The sequence below is a fragment of the Nerophis lumbriciformis genome, linkage group LG25, assembly GCF_033978685.3.
Source record: "Nerophis lumbriciformis linkage group LG25, RoL_Nlum_v2.1, whole genome shotgun sequence".
NCBI lineage: Eukaryota > Metazoa > Chordata > Actinopteri > Syngnathiformes > Syngnathidae > Nerophis > Nerophis lumbriciformis.
This window is the reverse complement of record NC_084572.2, coordinates 40488918-40507432: the sequence shown is the minus strand read 5'-3', so window position 1 is coordinate 40507432 and position 18515 is coordinate 40488918. Positions and strand designations below refer to the sequence as shown.

The 18515-nt window shown below is 42.1% G+C and overlaps 1 protein-coding gene across 3 annotated transcripts in view; it reads right to left on the bottom strand.

The window, feature by feature from the left end:
- Positions 1-18515, bottom strand: part of doc2g (double C2-like domains, gamma) — a 327390-nt gene that overhangs the window by 98161 nt on the left and 210714 nt on the right. For 2 of the 3 annotated variants that reach the window (XM_061984408.2, XM_061984407.2), the window contains one exon: positions 15497-15571. The exons of the other annotated variant lie outside the window; for it this stretch is intronic. In XM_061984408.2, coding sequence (XP_061840392.1) covers positions 15497-15571 — 75 coding nt within the window. The remainder of the gene's footprint in view (positions 1-15496; positions 15572-18515) is intronic. 3 annotated transcript variants of the gene reach the window in all.

The following is an 18515-nucleotide window of genomic DNA, read 5'->3' as shown; positions in this document are numbered from 1 at the left end:
TGTAAAACGTTTAAGAAGGTAGTTTTTTAGAGCACTTTATAGGCGGGATAGAGCGGTTTATGTCCAATATCCTCAAAATGAATGGTGTTTTTGGCCTGTCACTGAATAATAATCTCAGATTTAGTTGAAAAAGTGACTTATGGAGAAGAAAGGTCTGCACCTAGATGGTCTAGAACCCTGTCCTATTTGTGTAGACAGCACTTGATAAAAGGTCAACATATTTCACTGCATGTATATTTCAACAGTACACTCTACTAAATTGCCCGCCCTATGACCACTCTGCAGCGGCAGCAAAGTCCGTCTGCTGTTCCGTCACATTCCCCTGCCCGTGTCTGAGGCTGCGAAGATAAACACTCCATTTTTCATCCCTCCCTGCTCTCAGCCGGCCTGGGGAGCAGCCGCTGAAGCCCCCTGACAACTTCATTGTCTTCTTTTTGTGCCCACGTCCAACTGCTCTGCCTGCACGGGACTCTACTCCCTCACCAGTTGTTGTCCAATAGTCCCACCGTCATGTGTTACCCTACTTTATGGGCTGTCCACGGGCTAAGTAAAACAAGCAGCTACATTTTTAACGGCATTTTAAAAAAGTCTTAAAATGTGCAATAAAAGAGTAAACAGGCATTTAACGAGGAAATGTTGCAATTTTGATACTTGCAGGCAGTTTTTTTTTTTTTACTTTAAAACTGTCATTGCTCAAAATATATCTGAGGTTGATCTAGAGCAAGGGTGTCCAAAGTGTGGTTCGGGGGTCATTTGTGGCCTTTTACAGACAAAGTAAACACGGTTTTGATTAGAAACCAACAAATAAATGAAAGGGGAAATGAAACCAGCACAATTACACCCACAAATTGTCACACCGCGGTGAGGGATGTCTTGTCTTGGTTTTTTCTGTCGTGTGATGTGCATGTTTTAGTTTGAAAAGTAACTCTCCTCTCGTTTCAGGTCACTTGCCCTTCCTTTTGTGTCATCAGTCTGACGTCATCCCGATTCCCTGATTGTTTCCACCTGTTCCCTATTACCCTCATGTGTCTTATAAGTCCACTCCTTCCTTTGTTCTGTGCCGGATTGTTTCGTTTATTCGTGCTCTCTAGCTTCCATGCCTTGTCTTGCCTTGCCTCGTCTTGTGCTTATGTTCTTTGATTCTGAATCCCTTCGTTGCTATTTTGAGTTTTCCTTTCTTCCTCCTCAGCAGAGTGATTTTTTGTTATTTAGTTTATTCAGCCGAAGTGGTAAGTTTCAGTTATTTTTCATTCTTTCCTCACATTTTTGAGTGACAATTTTTGTTAATACTTTATTAGATTAGATAGTATAGAATTTTTATAGTTGTTGTTTCTTCCTCCTGTTGGAGTGTTTTTTGTTTATACATTTTATAGCATATATTAATTATAGTTCGTCTTTGCTTTTGTGTTTTCCTCCGTTCGGAGCGAATTTTGGTTGTTCCTATTTTTTGGAACCTTTTTTGCCGGTTAGTTTTTGGATAAAATAGATATTGTAATCCTTGACTTTGGAGGTGAAAAGGAAGCTGTCAAAATAAAAGCTTGTCTAAGTTCCCTACTCTGCATCTGAGTCCTATCCTTTTACCAAGCCCTGACACAAATGGGACCAGAAAACTTGTGCTTATGGTTCTGAGTGCGCTAAAGCCATAGTCTAATAATAATACCTCAGTGCGTGGCGCTCCAGACTATAATTGATAGCTGTGGTCTTACACAAATAATAAATGAACCTACGCATCGCAACGGCAATACGATAGATCTAGTGCTGGTCAGGGGTGTCACCACCTCCAAAGTTATGGTACTCCCGTATACTAAAGTAATGTCCGATCATTACCTTATAAAATTCGAAGTTCTGACTCATTGTCAACAAACTAATAATAATAACTGCTATAGCAGCCGCAACATTAATGCTGCCACAACGATGACTCTTGCTGACCTACTGCCTTCGGTAATGGCACCATTCCCAAATTATGTCGGCTCTATTGATAACCTCACTAACAACTTTGACAATGCCCTGCGCAAAACCATTGATAGTATAGCACCGCTAAAACAAAAAAGGGCCCCTAAAAGGCGCACCCCATGGTTTACAGAAGAAACCAGAGCTCGTAAATTATCATGTAGAAAGTTGGAACGCAAATGGCGCGCGACCAAGCTTGAGGTTTTCCATCAAGCATGGAGTGATAGTTTAATATCGTATAAACGCATGCTTACCTTAGCTAAAGCTAAATATTACTCAAATCTCATCCGCCTCAACAAAAACGACCCTAAATTTTTGTTTAGTACAGTAGCATCGCTAACCCAACAAGGGACTCCTCCCAATAGCTCCACCCACTCGGCAGATGACTTTATGAATTTCTTTAATAAGAAAATTGAACTCATTAGAAAGGAGATTAATAAAATTTTGAAACATAGTTTATCTTCAATTTCGACTCCTTAAAATTCAAAATTCAACCGACAAAAAGAAGAGAAAAACTAGCTTATTTGAATCTTTTTGAAAAAATTAAAAAAATCATTTATGGAACATCATTAGTAATTTTTCCTGATTAAGATACATTTTAGAATTTTGATGACATGTTTTAAATCGGTTAAAATCCAATATGCACTTTGTTAGAATATTTAACAAATATATATTTCTAACAAAGACAAATCAGTATTTCTTCTAGATTTTCCAGAACAAAAATTTTAAAAGAAATTCAAAATACTTTGAAATAAGATTTAAATTTGATTCTACAGATTTTCTAGATTTGCCAGAATAATTGTTTTGAATTTTAATCATAGTAAGTTTGAAGAAATATTTCACAAATATTCTTCGTCGAAAAACCAGAAGCTAAAATATTTATTATTCTTTACAATAAAAGAAAAATAAATTTACTTGAACATTGATTTAAATTGTCAGGAAAGAAGAGGAAGAAATTTAAAAGGTAAAAAGGTATATTTGTTTAAAAATCCTAAAATCATTTTTAAGGTTGTATTTTTTCTCTAAAATTGTATTTCTAAAAGTAATAAGAAGCAAAGTAAAAAAATAAATGAATTTATGTAAACAAGTGAAGACCCATCCATCCATCCATTTTCTACCGCTTATTCCAAGTGAAGACCAAGTCTTTAAAATATTTTCTTGGATTTTCAAATTCTATTTGAGTTTTGTCTCTTTTAGAATTAAAAATGTCGAGCAAAGCGAGACCAGCTTGCTAGTAAATAAATAAAATTTCAAAAAATAGAGGCAGCTCACTGGTAAGTGCTGCTCTTTGAGCTATTTTTAGAACAGGCCAGCGGGCGACTGATCTGGTCCTTACGGGCTACCTGGTGACCGCGGGCACCGCGTTGGTGACCCCTGCCCTAGTATATACAATAATATAAACCAAGTCATTTAGGATTATTTCATATCTTCATTTAAATAAAAATATATTTTTATCTTTTTTATATACAGTCAATAAATAATGTGAACATGTATCATAACATGGACATCTAAGAGAACGTGTTGTGGATGATTGTGGACTGGGAATTTTTTTTTTTTTACACATTTTTATAAAAAAAAAAAGTTTTTCCGACGTATTACATTTTAGACGATTTCTCTTCTTAGTTATTATTTCTCGGGCTGTAGAAAAGAGCCGCTCACAGGGCACAGAGGAGGCGACACAGTTGGCGTATCGGTCACGTGACCAAAACAGCTCATGATGGGTCACGTGACTTTCTAAAAGCGATACGTGCACCGACACAGGGTTTTGCTCTATGAGCTCGACGCATGCGCCGATGCATCGGTGTTGCCGGACCCATCACTAGTTCCGCTATTGTCCTTTGACCTGAGAAACCAACACATGACACTTCCCTCCATCTCACACGTCCACTTATTCCACTTTCATCCCTGGGTCGCCACTTCCTGCAGACGATGCAGGTGTTGGCTGGGTTCCCACACGTCCTCGGCGGGATTTGAGTAAGTAAGTAAGTAGCGCGGCGCGTGACGGACCGAACGATACGGACCGGCGGACTCGGGGCTTGAGTAAATCCTCAGGCGTGGCTCTGGAGAGGATGCAGCGTGTGTGCTTTGGGAAACGCGGAGAAGATCTCACTCCATGACAAGTGTCGTATCCCTGAAATATTCTGTATTCCTGCACATGCTCTGTGCCTTGTTCACACACAGCAGCACTTCCTGCGTTATTAGCAGAGGTGGGTAGAGTAGCCAGAAATTGTACTCAAGTAAGAGTACTGTTACTTTAGAGGTTTATTACTCAAGTGAAAGTAAGGAGTAGTCACCCAAATATTTACTTGAGTAAAAGTAAAAAAGTATGTTGTGAAAAAACTACTCAAGTACTGAGTAACTGATGAGTAACATACACACACATATCATATATATATATATATATATATATATATATATATATATATATATATATATATATATATATATATATATGTATGTGTGGGGAAAAAAATCACAAGACTATTTCATCTCTACAGGCCTGTTTCATGAGGGGGGGGGTACCCTCAATCATCAGGAGATTTTAATGGGAGCATTCGCATACCATGGTTTATATAGGGCACAGAGTGGGTGGGTACAGGCTGGCCTAGGGGCGTGGTGATTGGCTCATGTGTTACCTAGGAGGTGTTTCCGTCTATGGCGGCATGTTGTTACAATTTCGCTGCGCTTGTTGAGGGATGACAGGTCTGGACGGTAAATAATAAACAGTTTCTCTTTCAAGCATAGGTTGCATCTTTTATTACCACTATTGTAAGGTGTGCTGGATGCAAGAATTTGCCATGTTATTGAATATTCAACATTATTGTCTTTGAGGTCCCAAATGTGTTTGCTGAGTTCTGTGGTATTTCGCAGGTTTTTGTTCCTGAAAGAAGCCTTGTGATTGTTCCATCTGGTTTTGAATTCTCCCTCGGTTAATCCTACATATGTGTCGGATGTGTTAATGTCCTTGCGTATTACCTTTGATTGGTATACAACTGATGTTTGTAAGCACCCCCCGTTGAGAGGGCAATCAGGTTTCTTTCGACAGTTACATCCTTTGTTGGTTTTGGAGTCGCTCTGTCTGGGGGTCGACGGCTCATTTGCAATTGTTTTGTTGTGGTTTGAGATGATTTGTCGTATATTGTTCATGCAGCTGTAGCTCAATTTAATGTTGTTCTTGTTGAATACTTTTCTTAGGGTGTTGTCTTTGGGAAAGTGTTTGTCAATCAGATTGAGGAATTTGTGTCCAATGTTCGTTGAGACGTTTTTGCTGTATGGGGGGTTGTACCAGATGATGTCGTTTCGTTTTCTGTTCTTTTTTGGCTGGTTTCCTGGCGTGGGTTCATAGGTGAGGGTGAAATTGTATCCGCTTTCATCAAGGGCTTTTTGGTACGGGGGGGTTGCTTGGTCAAATTCAGCTTTGCTAGATGACAGCATCGATAGCCTTTTATTGATTCCGGTAGGTATTCTGGTAGGAATCAATAAAAGGCTATCGATGCTGTCATCTAGCAAAGCTGAATTTGACCAAGCAACCCCCCCGTACCAAAAAGCCCTTGATGAAAGCGGATACAATTTCACCCTCACCTATGAACCCACGCCAGGAAACCAGCCAAAAAAGAACAGAAAACGAAACGGCATCATCTGGTACAACCCCCCATACAGCAAAAACGTCTCAACGAACATTGGACACAAATTCCTCAATCTGATTGACAAACACTTTCCCAAAGACAACAGCCTAAGAAAAGTATTCAACAAGAACAACATCAAATTGAGCTACAGCTGCATGAACAATATACGACAAATCATCTCAAACCACAACAAAACAATTGCAAATGAGCCGTCGACCCCCAGTCAGAACGACTCCAAAACCAACAAAGCATGTAACTGTCGAAAGAAACCTGATTGCCCACTCAACGGGGGGTGCTTACAAACATCAGTTGTCTACCAATCTAAGGTAATACGCAAGGACATTAACACATCCGACACATATGTAGGATTAACCGAGGGTGAATTCAAAACCAGATGGAACAACCACAAGGCTTCTTTCAGGAACAAAAACCTGCGAAATACCACAGAACTCAGCAAACACATTTGGGACCTCAAAGACAATAATGTTGAATATTCAATAACATGGCAAATTCTTGCATCCAGCACACCTTACAATAGTGGTAATAAAAGATGCAACCTATGCTTGAAAGAGAAACTGTTTATCATCTACCGTCCAGACCTGTCATCCCTCAACAAGCGCAGCGAAATTGTAACAACATGCCGCCATAGACGGAAACATCTCCTAGGTAACACATGAGCCAATCACCACGCCCCTAGGCCAGCCTGTACCCACCCACTCTGTGCCCTATATAAACCATGGTATGCGAATGCTCCCATTAAAATCTCCTGACGATTGAGGGAACCCCCCCTCATGAAACAGGCCTGTAGAGATGAAATAGTCTTGTGATTTTTTTTCCCCCACACATACATATATATATATATATATATATATATATATATATATATATATATATATATATATATATATACATATATACACATACATTGATATATACAGTATATCATTTATATTTATTTATTTTGCCGTTTTTGTTTACATGTTAAAGGTGTTTTAATGAATATACATGCATGTTTAACACATATAGATTCCTTTCTTTCATGAAGACAAGAATATAAGTTGGTGTATTACCTGATTCTGATGACTTGCATTGATTGTAATCAGACAGTAGTGATGATAACGTCCACGTTTTCAAATGGAGGAGAAGAAAAGTTCCTCCTTTCTGTCTAATACCACATGAAAGTGGTTGGTTTTTGGTATCTTATTTGTCCAGCTTCCATATTCGTTTTCACACACTTTACAAGAAATACATTGGCGGCAAATTCCGTAGCTTGCTAGCTTGTTTGCACTGGCTTTCGGAGACTCTTATTTTGAAAGCGCAAGCGCGATGGAGCGGCACTTTTATTGTGAAGACAGGAACTGTGCAGTCAGTCTTTAGGCTTTTGACGGGATGTACGGTTGAAATAAAAAAGTGTCTTTTTTCCTTCACACTTTTGATTGATTGATTGAGACTTTTATTAGTAGATTGCACAGTACAGTACATATTCCCTACAAATGACCACTAAATGGTAACACCCCAATAAGTTTTTACACTTGTTTAATTCAGGTCATGTGACCGCCTGGCTCTGTTTGATTGGTCCAACGTCACCAGTGACTGCATCTGATTGGTGGAACGAAATGAAACGTCACCAGTAAGGCAGGCACTATGAAGGTCTGTCTGACAGACCAAAACAAACAAAGCGTGCATTAACAGATCGATAAAAATTAGTAGCGAGTAGCGAGCTGAATGTAGATAAAAGTAGCGGAGTAAAAGTAGCGTTTCTTCTCTATAAATATACTCAAGTAAAAGTAAAAGTAAGTTGCATTAAAACTACTCTTAGAAGTACAATTTATCCCAAAAGTTACTCAAGTAGATGTAACAGAGTAAATGTAGCGCATTACTACCCACCTCTGGTTATTAGCCATGTCAATGATACAAAATGTGGATTATTACCATCATGGCTCAAAAATGTTGTTGATGTAACATGTGACGTAAATGCTTTTCATCATATGTACGTGACGTGTTGTGCAAATGACATTAATAACATCCTGTAATAAGCTTTAATATTTATTTAATCTTCTGATAATGATCAAATCACAGCAATATAATGGGAACAAACACTATAATAGACTCAATTCCATGTAGAACAATACCTAGGTATTTTATGCCGGAATATGTGTGGCACGTACGTCCCCAGTATGTACGAACATGTGGATTATATCTACATGTTGTACAAAACTTGTGCATTTGGACTCATTAATGACAAAAAAAAGTTAGTAGGGCATACTTGCCAACCTTGAGACCTCCGATTTCGGGAGGTGGGGGTTGGGGGCGTGGCTAAGAGGGGAGGAGTATATTTACAGCTAGAATTCACCAAGTCAAGTATTTCATATATATATATATATATATATATATATATATATATACACATATATAAATATACTGTATATATATATATAAATATACTGTATATATATATATATATAATAAAATAAATATATATATATATATAGCTAGTATTCACTGAAAGTGAAGTATTTTCTTATATATATATATATATATATAATAAAATAAATAAATATATATATATATATATATATATATATATATACATATATATATATAGCTAGTATTCACTGAAAGTGAAGTATTTTCTTATATATACATATATATATATATATATATATATATATATATATATATATATATATATATATATATATATATATATATATATATATATATATAGCTGTATGAACAATATACGACAAATTATCCCAAACCACAGCAAGACAATTGCAAATGAGCCGTCGGCCCCCGGACAGAGCGACTCCAAAACCAACAAAGGCTGCAACTGCCGCAAGAAACCTGATTGCCCTCTCAACGGGGGGTGCTTACAAACATCAGTTCTTTACCAATCTAAGGTAACACGCAAGGACATTAACACATCCGACACATATGTAGGATTAACCGAGGGAGAGTTTAAAACCAGATGGAACAATCACAAGGCTTCTTTCAGGAGCCAAAACCTGCGAAATACCACAGAACTCAGCAAACACATTTGGGACCTCAAAGACAATAATGTTGAATATTCAATAACATGGCAAATTCTTGCATCCAGCACACCTTACAATAGTGGTAATAAAAGATGCAACCTATGCTTGAAAGAGAAACTGTTTATTATATACCGTCCAGACCTGTCATCCCTCAACAAGCGCAGCGAAATTGTATCAGCATGCCGCCACAGACGGAAACACCTCCTAGGTAACACATGAGCCAATCACCACGCCCCTACGCCAGCCTGTACCTACCCACTCTGTGCCTTATATAAACCATGGTATGTGAATGCTTCCATTAAAATCTCCTGATGATTGAGGGAACCCCCCCTCATGAAACAGGCCTGTAGAGATGAAGTAGTCTTGTGATTTTTTTCCCACACATACATATATATACAGGTAAAAGCCAGTAAATTAGAATATTTTGAAAACTTGATTTATTTCAGTAATTGCATTCAAAAGGTGTAACTTGTACATTATATTTATTCATTGCACACAGACTGATGCATTCAAATGTTTATTTCATTTAATTTTGATGATTTGAAGTGGCAACAAATGAAAATCCAAAATTCCGTGTGTCACAAAATTAGAATATTACTTAAGGCTAATACAAAAAGGGGATTTTTAGAAATGTTGGCCAACTGAAAAGTATGAAAATGAAAAATATGAGCATGTACAATACTCAATACTTGGTTGGAGCTCCTTTTGCCTCAATTACTGCGTTAATGCGGCGTGGCATGGAGTCGATGAGTTTCTGGCACTGCTCAGGTGTTATGAGAGCCCAGGTTGCTCTGATAGTGGCCTTCAACTCTTCTGCGTTTTTGGGTCTGGCATTCTGCATCTTCCTTTTCACAATACCCCACAGATTTTCTATGGGGCTAAGGTCAGGGGAGTTGGCGGGCCAATTTAGAACAGAAATACCATGGTCCGTAAACCAGGCACGGGTAGATTTTGCGCTGTGTGCAGGCGCCAAGTCCTGTTGGAACTTGAAATCTCCATCTCCATAGAGCAGGTCAGCAGCAGGAAGCATGAAGTGCTCTAAAACTTGCTGGTAGACGGCTGCGTTGACCCTGGATCTCAGGAAACAGAGTGGACCGACACCAGCAGATGACATGGCACCCCAAACCATCACTGATGGTGGAAACTTTACACTAGACTTCAGGCAACGTGGATCCTGTGCCTCTCCTGTCTTCCTCCAGACTCTGGGACCTCGATTTCCAAAGGAAATGCAAAATTTGCATGGTTGGGTGATGGTTTGGGGTGCCATGTCATCTGCTGGTGTCGGTCCACTCTGTTTCCTGAGATCCAGGGTCAACGCTAATATATTGTCATTTGTAAGTTACACGTAAGTGTGATTTAAAGAAGAATAGCTAAATAAATAAATGTATATACATATAAAAAATGGGTATTTCTGTCTGTCATTCCGTCGTACATTTTTTTTTTCCTTTTACGGAAGGTTTTTTGTAGAGAATAAATGATGAAAAAAAAACACTTAATTGAACGGTTTAAAAGAGGAGAAAACACGAAAAAAATTAAAATAAGATTTTGAAACATAGTTTATCTCTTTAAAATTCAAAATTCAACCAACAAAAAGAAGAGAAAAACTAGCTAATTTGAATCTTTTTGAAAAAATTTAAAAAAAGAATTTATGGAACATCATTAGTCATTTTTCCTGATTAAGATACATTTTAGAATTTTGATGACATGTTTTAAATCGGTTAAAATCCAATCTGCACTTTGTGAGAATATTTAACAAATTGGACCAAGCTATATTTCTAACAAAGACAAATCAGTATTTCTTCTAGATTTTCCAGAACAAAAATTTGAAAAGAAATTCAAAAATACTTTGAAATAAGATTTAAATTTGATTCTACAGATTTTCTAGATTTGCCAGAATAATTTTTTGGAATTTTAATCATAGTAAGTTTGAAGAAATATTTCACAAATATTCTTCGTCGAAAAACCAGAAGCTAAAATATTTATTATTCTTTACAATAAAAGAAAAATAAATTTACTTGAACATTGATTTAAATTGTCAGGAAAGAAGAGGAATAAATTTAAAAGGTAAAAAGGTATATTTGTTTAAAAATCCTAAAATCATTTTTAAGGTTGTATTTTTTCTCTAAAATTGTATTTCTAAAAGTAATAAGAAGCAAAGTAAAAAAATAAATGAATTTATTTAAACAAGTGAAGACCCATCCATCCATCCATTTTCTACCAAGTGAAGACCAAGTCTTTAAAATATTTTCTTGGATTTTCAAATTCTATTTGAGTTTTGTCTCTTTTAGAATGAAAAATGTCGAACAAAGCGAGACCAGCTTGCTAGTAAATAAATACAATTTAAAAAAAATAGAGGCAGCTCACTGGTAAGTGCTGCTCTTTGAGCTATTTTTAGAACAGGTGTGAACTGGTCCTTACGGGCTACCTGGTGACCGCGGGCACCGCGTTGGTGACCCCTGCCCTAGTATATACAATAATATAAACCAAGTCATTTAGGATTATTTCATATCTTCATTTAAATAAAAATATATTTTTATCTTTTTTAGATACAGTCAATAAATAATGTGAACTTGTATCATAACATGGAAATCTAAGAGAACGTGTTGTGGATGATTGTGGACTGGGAATTGTTTTTATTTAATTTTTTTACACATTTTTATTAAAAAAAAAAAAAAAAAAGTTTTTCCGACGTATTACGGTACATTTTAGACGATTTCTCTTCTTAGTTATTATTTCTCGGGCTGTAGAAAAGAGCCGCTCACAGGGCACAGATTTGGCCAACTTCATCCCTCATCTTGGCGTCCACCCCCTGCTGGATATTTGACTAATGACAGGTCCTCACCGCCTCTTGTTGACGCATTCTCCTGGCCCCGCCCACCCACCATCAACACACGCCTGTTGACGTGAGCCGTGTAACAATCCTCCCTGTTTCCATGACAACCACCTGCTGCTGTCCTCCCTGTAACGTGCCCCCGCCCGCATCTTTTCTTTTTTTACTCCCTCGCTCTCCCTCCTCGCCTCACGTCGTTGGTATTTCAAGGTCAAAGAAGGCCACGGCCAGACGGCGACAGAAGTCCGCGGCCTCGCCAACGCCAGGCGGCGTTTGGGAAGTGTCGACAGCGCTTCACTTGTCATGTTACGGCCTTGTTTCAAAATGGAATACATTCATTGTCGTCCTCAAAATTCTACACACAATACCCCGTAATGACAATGTAAATGCTAATTTATTGAAATAAAAACTAAAAAATGTACATAAGTATTCACAGCCTATGCTCAATACTTTTTTGATGCAGCCTCAAGTCTTTTTGAATACGATGCCACAAGCTTGGCACACCTTTCTTTGGGCACTTTCTCTCCTTCCTCTTTGCAGCACCTCTCAAGCTCCATCCGGTTCATCTAGGACAGGGGTCGGCAACCCGCGGCTCCGGAGCCACATGCGGCTCTTTGATCACTCTGATGCGGCTCAGCTGCATACTTGCCGAACCGCATCTTCTGCTTGCACACGTGAGCAACAGCAAGGCATACTTGGTCAACAGCCACACAGGTTACACTGACGGTGGCCATATAAAACAACTTTAACACTCTTACTAATAATGCGCCACACTTTGAACCAAAACCAAACAAGAATGACAAACACATTTCGGGAGAACATCTGCACCTTAACACAACATAAACACAACAGAACAAATACCCAGAATCCCATGCAGCCCTGACTCTTCCAGGCTACATTATACACCCCTGCTACCACCAAACCAACACCGGCGACCTCAAACGAGAGGTGGACCGCCGTCGCGCCCTTGCAGCCTCCGTCATGCAGTCCCTGTGGAGACCGTTGTGGCGACACCGGCACATATCTCGGGACACCAAGTTGAGGGTCTACAATTCCTGTACGGCTCGGAAACATGGCCGCTGAATAACATCCTAGCGGCCAGGCTAGATGGCTTTGATTCCAGAGCCCTCAGGAGGATAGAAGGCATCACGTGGAGCCAGCATGTCACCAACAAGACCCTAAGAGAGCTAACCCAACAGCTCCCAGCCTCTCGCCTCGCAGCAATGCGGCGAGTGCGCTGGTATGGCCATGTCATCCGCCTGCCGGGGGAACACCCCACGCGCAAAATCCTGGACTTCAACCCGCAGCGAGCTGGCTGGAGACGCCCTAGAGGCGCCTCCAGGACTCGCTGGCTGGATGTATTAGCCCAGGACCTTAAGGCCTGCAATGTGACTATGGCACAAGCTCAACACCTTGCCTACAACAGACCCAGATGGAGAGACCTGGTTGCTATGGTCGGCTCTACGCGCCCTGAAGTGCAAGAGGACTAAGTAAGTAAGTAAGTAAGCTACCACCAAACCCCGCCCCCACCCCAACCCGTCGCGCCCTTGCAGCCTCCGTCATGCAGTCCCTGTGGAGACCGTTGTGGCGACACCGGCACATATCTCGGGACACCAAGTTGAGGGTCTACAATTCCTCTGTCATCTCTGTCCTGTACGGCTCGGAAACATGGCCGCTGAATAACATCCTAGCGGCCAGGCTAGATGGCTTTGATTCCAGAGCCCTCAGGAGGATAGAAGGCATCACGTGGAGCCAGCATGTCACCAACAAGACCCTAAGAGAGCTAACCCAACAGCTCCCAGCCTCTCGCCTCGCAGCAATGCAGCGAGTGCGCTGGTATGGCCATGTCATCCGCCTGCCGGGGGAACACCCCACGCGCAAAATCCTGGACTTCAACCCGCAGCGAGCTGGCTGGAGACGCCCTAGAGGCGCCTCCAGGACTCGCTGGCTGGATGTATTAGCCCAGGACCTTAAGGCCTGCAATGTGACTATGGCACAAGCTCAACACCTTGCCTACAACAGACCCAGATGGAGAGACCTGGTTGCTATGGTCGGCTCTACGCGCCCTGAAGTGCAAGAGGACTAAGTAAGTAAGTAAGTAAGCTACCACCAAACCCCGCCCCCACCTCAACCCCCACCCCCCCCACCCCTCTGTGCGTCGGTTGAGGTGGGCGGGGTTTGGTAGCGGGGGTGTATAATGTAGCCCGGAAGGGTTAGGGCTGCATGGGATTCTGGGTATTTGTTCTGTTGTGTTTATGTTGTGTTACGGTGCAGATGTTCTCCCGAAATGTGTTTGTCATTCTTGGTTGGTGTGGGTTCACAGTGTGGCGCATTATTAGTAAGAGTGTTAAAGTTGTTTTATACCGCCTACAGCTACAACTTGACAAAAGTATTGGGACACTTAGGACTAAAACTGGACAAAAGTATTGGGACACTTAGGACTACCACTGGACAAAAGTATTGGGACACTTAGGACTACAACTGGACAAAAGTATTGGGACACTTAGGACTACCACTGGACAAAAGTATTGGGACACTTACACTGGCCAAAAGTATTGGGACACTTAGGACTAAAACTGGACAAAAGTATTGGGACGCTTACACTGGACAAAAGTATTGGGACACTTAGGACTACAACTGGACAAAAGTATTGGGACACTTAGGACTACCACTGGACAAAAGTATTGGGACACTTACACTGGCCAAAAGTATTGGGACACTTAGGACTACAACTTGACAAAAGTATTGGGACACTTAGGACTATAACTGGACAAAAGTATTGGGACACTTACACTGGCCAAAAGTATTGGGACACTTAGGACTACAACTTGACAAAAGTATTGGGACACTTAGGACTACAACTTGACAAAAGTATTGGGACACTTAGGACTAAAACTGGACAAAAGTATTGGGACGCTTACACTGGACAAAAGTATTGGGACACTTAGGACTACAACTGGACAAAAGTATTGGGACACTTAGGACTACCACTGGACAAAAGTATTGGGACACTTACACTGGCCAAAAGTATTGGGACACTTAGGACTAAAACTGGACAAAAGTATTGGGACGCTTACACTGGACAAAAGTATTGGGACACTTAGGACTACAACTGGACAAAAGTATTGGGACACTTAGGACTACCACTGGACAAAAGTATTGGGACACTTACACTGGCCAAAAGTATTGGGACACTTAGGACTACAACTTGACAAAAGTATTGGGACACTTAGGACTATAACTGGACAAAAGTATTGGGACACTTACACTGGCCAAAAGTATTGGGACACTTAGGACTACCACTGGACAAAAGTATTGGGACACTTACACTTGCCAAAAGTATTGGGACACTTAGGACTACCACTGGACAAAAGTATTGGGACACTTACACTGGCCAAAAGTATTGGGACACTTAGGACTAGCAACTGCCAAATACGCGGGCTCGACCAACGCTGCTTGCAGCTTTAATTACTATTATTATTGAGCAAAGGCTGTGAGTACTTAAGTACATGTGATTTTTGTGTTTTTTACAATTAATACATTTGCAAAAACAAAAACAAACACATTGTCATTATGGGGTATTGTGTGTAGATTTCTGAGGACATCCATTTTGGAATAAGGCTGTAACATAAGATTGTGTGTGACTGCTTTTTGGACTAACAATGGAGGTGCCCTGGAAGCCGTCTGGAGTTGGCACTTCACACCTCGTTCGACCTATCATGGCTCGCCATGCTTCCAGCCAAAATGGTGGATGACAGCTTGCCAAAAGGCAGTGGGGCTGCGGCGGCGGCGGCGGCAAGCCTTATCTTCCCGCCGGCTGGCGCTGGAGCCCAAACAACAGCAGCGGCGGCGCGGCGGAGCGAGACATGTTTGTGCTCCATAAAGCCGCCCATCGAGCACGGCGAGGCGCGACCGGCGTTAAATCAGCCTGCTCCCGCGTGACGCTCTGGCAGGTGCCTTCTCACCTTTTTCCTACGCTGGAACAACACGGGCGTGCGTGCGGCGTGCAAGTGTGATGTGGAATGGCGTGTTATGTGGAGGGATGGAGCAGTGACCTTGCTGGCCCCGGGCAGGAGATGAAGCTTGACGTATGGATCAGCCAGCCCGTTGGAGTCCATGGCTTTCAGTCCCTGTGGACACACACACACACACACACACACACACACACACACACACACACACACACAGTACTGTGGTGACGTCATCATTGGCTCACACACTCCAGGGTCGGACATACAATAGTGCTGGTGGGTGTTTCCATTGCGTGCCACAGTTCCTCACTCTAGTGTTGTCCTCCAGGGACTTCTACAGACGTATTTACACAATGAAGAACATGAGACGCTGGCGTCCTTCAAACAAACACTTGGAGGAGGAGGAGGAGGAGGAGGAAGAGGAGGAGGAGGAGGAGGATGCACGCACCAGAGCAGGGCTGGACTATTCAATATCATTTCCATTTTGGCTTCTCACCATCATAGAAATATTAAGAAAGAAATCAGATGAGTGAGCGTTTGAGTAAAGACAAAACCGCGTCTAAGTTTGGTTCCCACTAGGGGTGGAACGGTACACAAAAATGTGGGTTCGGTACGTACCTCGGTTTAGAGGTCACGGTTCGGTTCATTTTCGCTACAGTAAGAAAACAACAAAATACACATATTTGGGTTATTTATTTACCACTTTGCAAAATCCATCCATCCATCTTCTTCCGCTTATCCGAGGTCGGGTCGCGGGGGCAGCAGCCTAAGCAGGGAAGCCCAGACTTCCCTCTCCCCAGCCACTTCGTCCAGCTCTTCCTGTGGGACCCCGAGGCGTTCCCAGGCCAGCCGGGAGACATAGTCTTCCCAACGTGTCCTGGGTCTTCCCCGTGGCCTCCAACCGGTCGGACGTGCCCTAAACACCTCCCTAGGGAGGCGTTCGGGTGGCATCCTGACCAGATGCCCGAACCACCTCATCTGGCTCCTCTCCATGTGGAGGAGCAGCGGCTTTACTTTGAGCTCCCCCCGGATGGCAGAGCTTCTCACCCTATCTCTAAGGGAGAGCCCCGCCACCTGGTGGAGGAAACTCATTTCGGCCGCTTGTACCCGTGATCTTGTCCTTTCGGTCATAACCCAAAGCTCATGACCATAGGTGAGGATGGGAACGTAGATCGACCGGTAAATTGAGAGTTATGCCTTCCGGCTCAGCTCCTTCTTCACCACAACGGATCGATACAGCGTCCGCATTACTGAAGACGCCGCACCGATCCGCCTGTCGATCTCACGATCCACTCTTCCCCCACTCGTGAACAAGACTCCGAGGTACTTGAACTCCTCCACTTGGGGCAAGATCTCTTCCCCAACCCGGAGATGGCACTCCACCCTTTTCCGGGCGAGAACCATGGACTCGGACTTGGAGGTGCTGATTCTCATCCCAGTCGCTTCACACTCGGCTGCGAACCGATCCAGTGAGAGCTGAAGATCCTGGCCAGATGAAGCCATCAGGACCACATCATCTGCAAAAAGCAGAGACCTAATCCTGCAGCCACCAAACCGGATCCCCTCAACGCCTTGACTGCGCCTAGAAATTCTGTCCATAAAAGTTATGAACAGAATCGGTGACAAAGGGCAGCCTTGGCGGAGTCCAACCCTCACCGGAAACGTGTCCGACTTACTACCGGCAATGCGGACCAAGCTCTGGCACTGATCATACAGGGAGCGAACTGCCACAATCAGACAGTCCGATACCCCATACTCTCTGAGCACTCCCCACAGGACTTCCCGAGGGACACGGTCGAATGCCTTCTCCAAGTCCACAAAACACATGTAGACTGGTTGGGCAAACTCCCATGCACCCTCAAGGACCCTGCCGAGAGGATAGAGCTGGTCCACAGTTCCACGACCAGGACGAAAACCACACTGTTCCTCCTGAATCCGAGGTTGGACTATCCGGCGTAGCCTCCTCTCCAGTACACCTGAATAGACCTTACCGGGAAGGCTGAGGAGTGTGATCCCACGATAGTTAGAACACACCCTCCGGTTCCCCTTCTTAAAGAGAGGAACCACCACCCCGGTCTGCCAATCCAGTGGTACCGCCCCCGATGTCCACGCGATGCTGCAAAATCTTCCACCAAAAATATTTGTCTTAGTGTAATATTTGATGTGAAGTAATGGGAACCTTGGATAGGTCAATAATTCAGAATAACATTGATTTTGATTCAATATTATGTTTTGAGCAATGACAGTTTGAAAGAAAGAAAAAAAAACAGCTTCGTTTTATTAGTCAACATTGCAACTTTTTATAAATGACATTTAACCTTTAAGCTTTTTTATTTCACTTTTGTTATGTTTTTGTTTATTTTATTAGTATTTTTAGAATGTGCCGCGGGCCTTTAAAACATTAGCTGCAAATGGCCTCCGGGGCACACTTTTGACACCCCTGCTATAGATAATAAAACATTAAATGTGATAAATCTATGGATAAAAAGCAGAGCCTGGCGACGCATGCGCGTTTATCATAGCTCTCTCTCTCTCTCTGTCTCTGCCCCTCCCTCACCAATGCTGCTGTTTGTTTTGTTTTTAACCCCTTCTTAACCCTGAACGTACATTGAAAATACACGCAACCCTAACTCAAAATGCCGGACATTTGAGGCATTTAAGAAACTCCGCAAAAGAGGACATGTCCGGTGAAAAGAGGACGTATGGTCAGTCTATCCTAGCCCGTTAGCTGCTAGCATGCCGTGTGTTGTGCCTCGGTGTGCATTGTTTACACAACGTGCGTTACGCTACTCAGGGCCGGCCCGTGGCATAGGCCGTATAGGCAAATGCTAAGGGCGCCGTCCATCAGGGGGCGCCACGCCAGTGCCACAAATGTTGGAGAAAAAAAAAAAAGTTGGTACTATTATTTCTAAATACAAAAAATAATCCCACGTTAATTAAAATGCAAAGTAAAGCCTATTTAATAGAAATATTATTTGTTACAACATTAGCCCCCCCCTTCCTCCCGCACGGTGCACCCCCTCCCTTCCCGTATCATGACTCTTTTTGGATGTCACCACATCTAAAAATCAACACAAGATGTCAAAACGGCCAAAACTGTCAG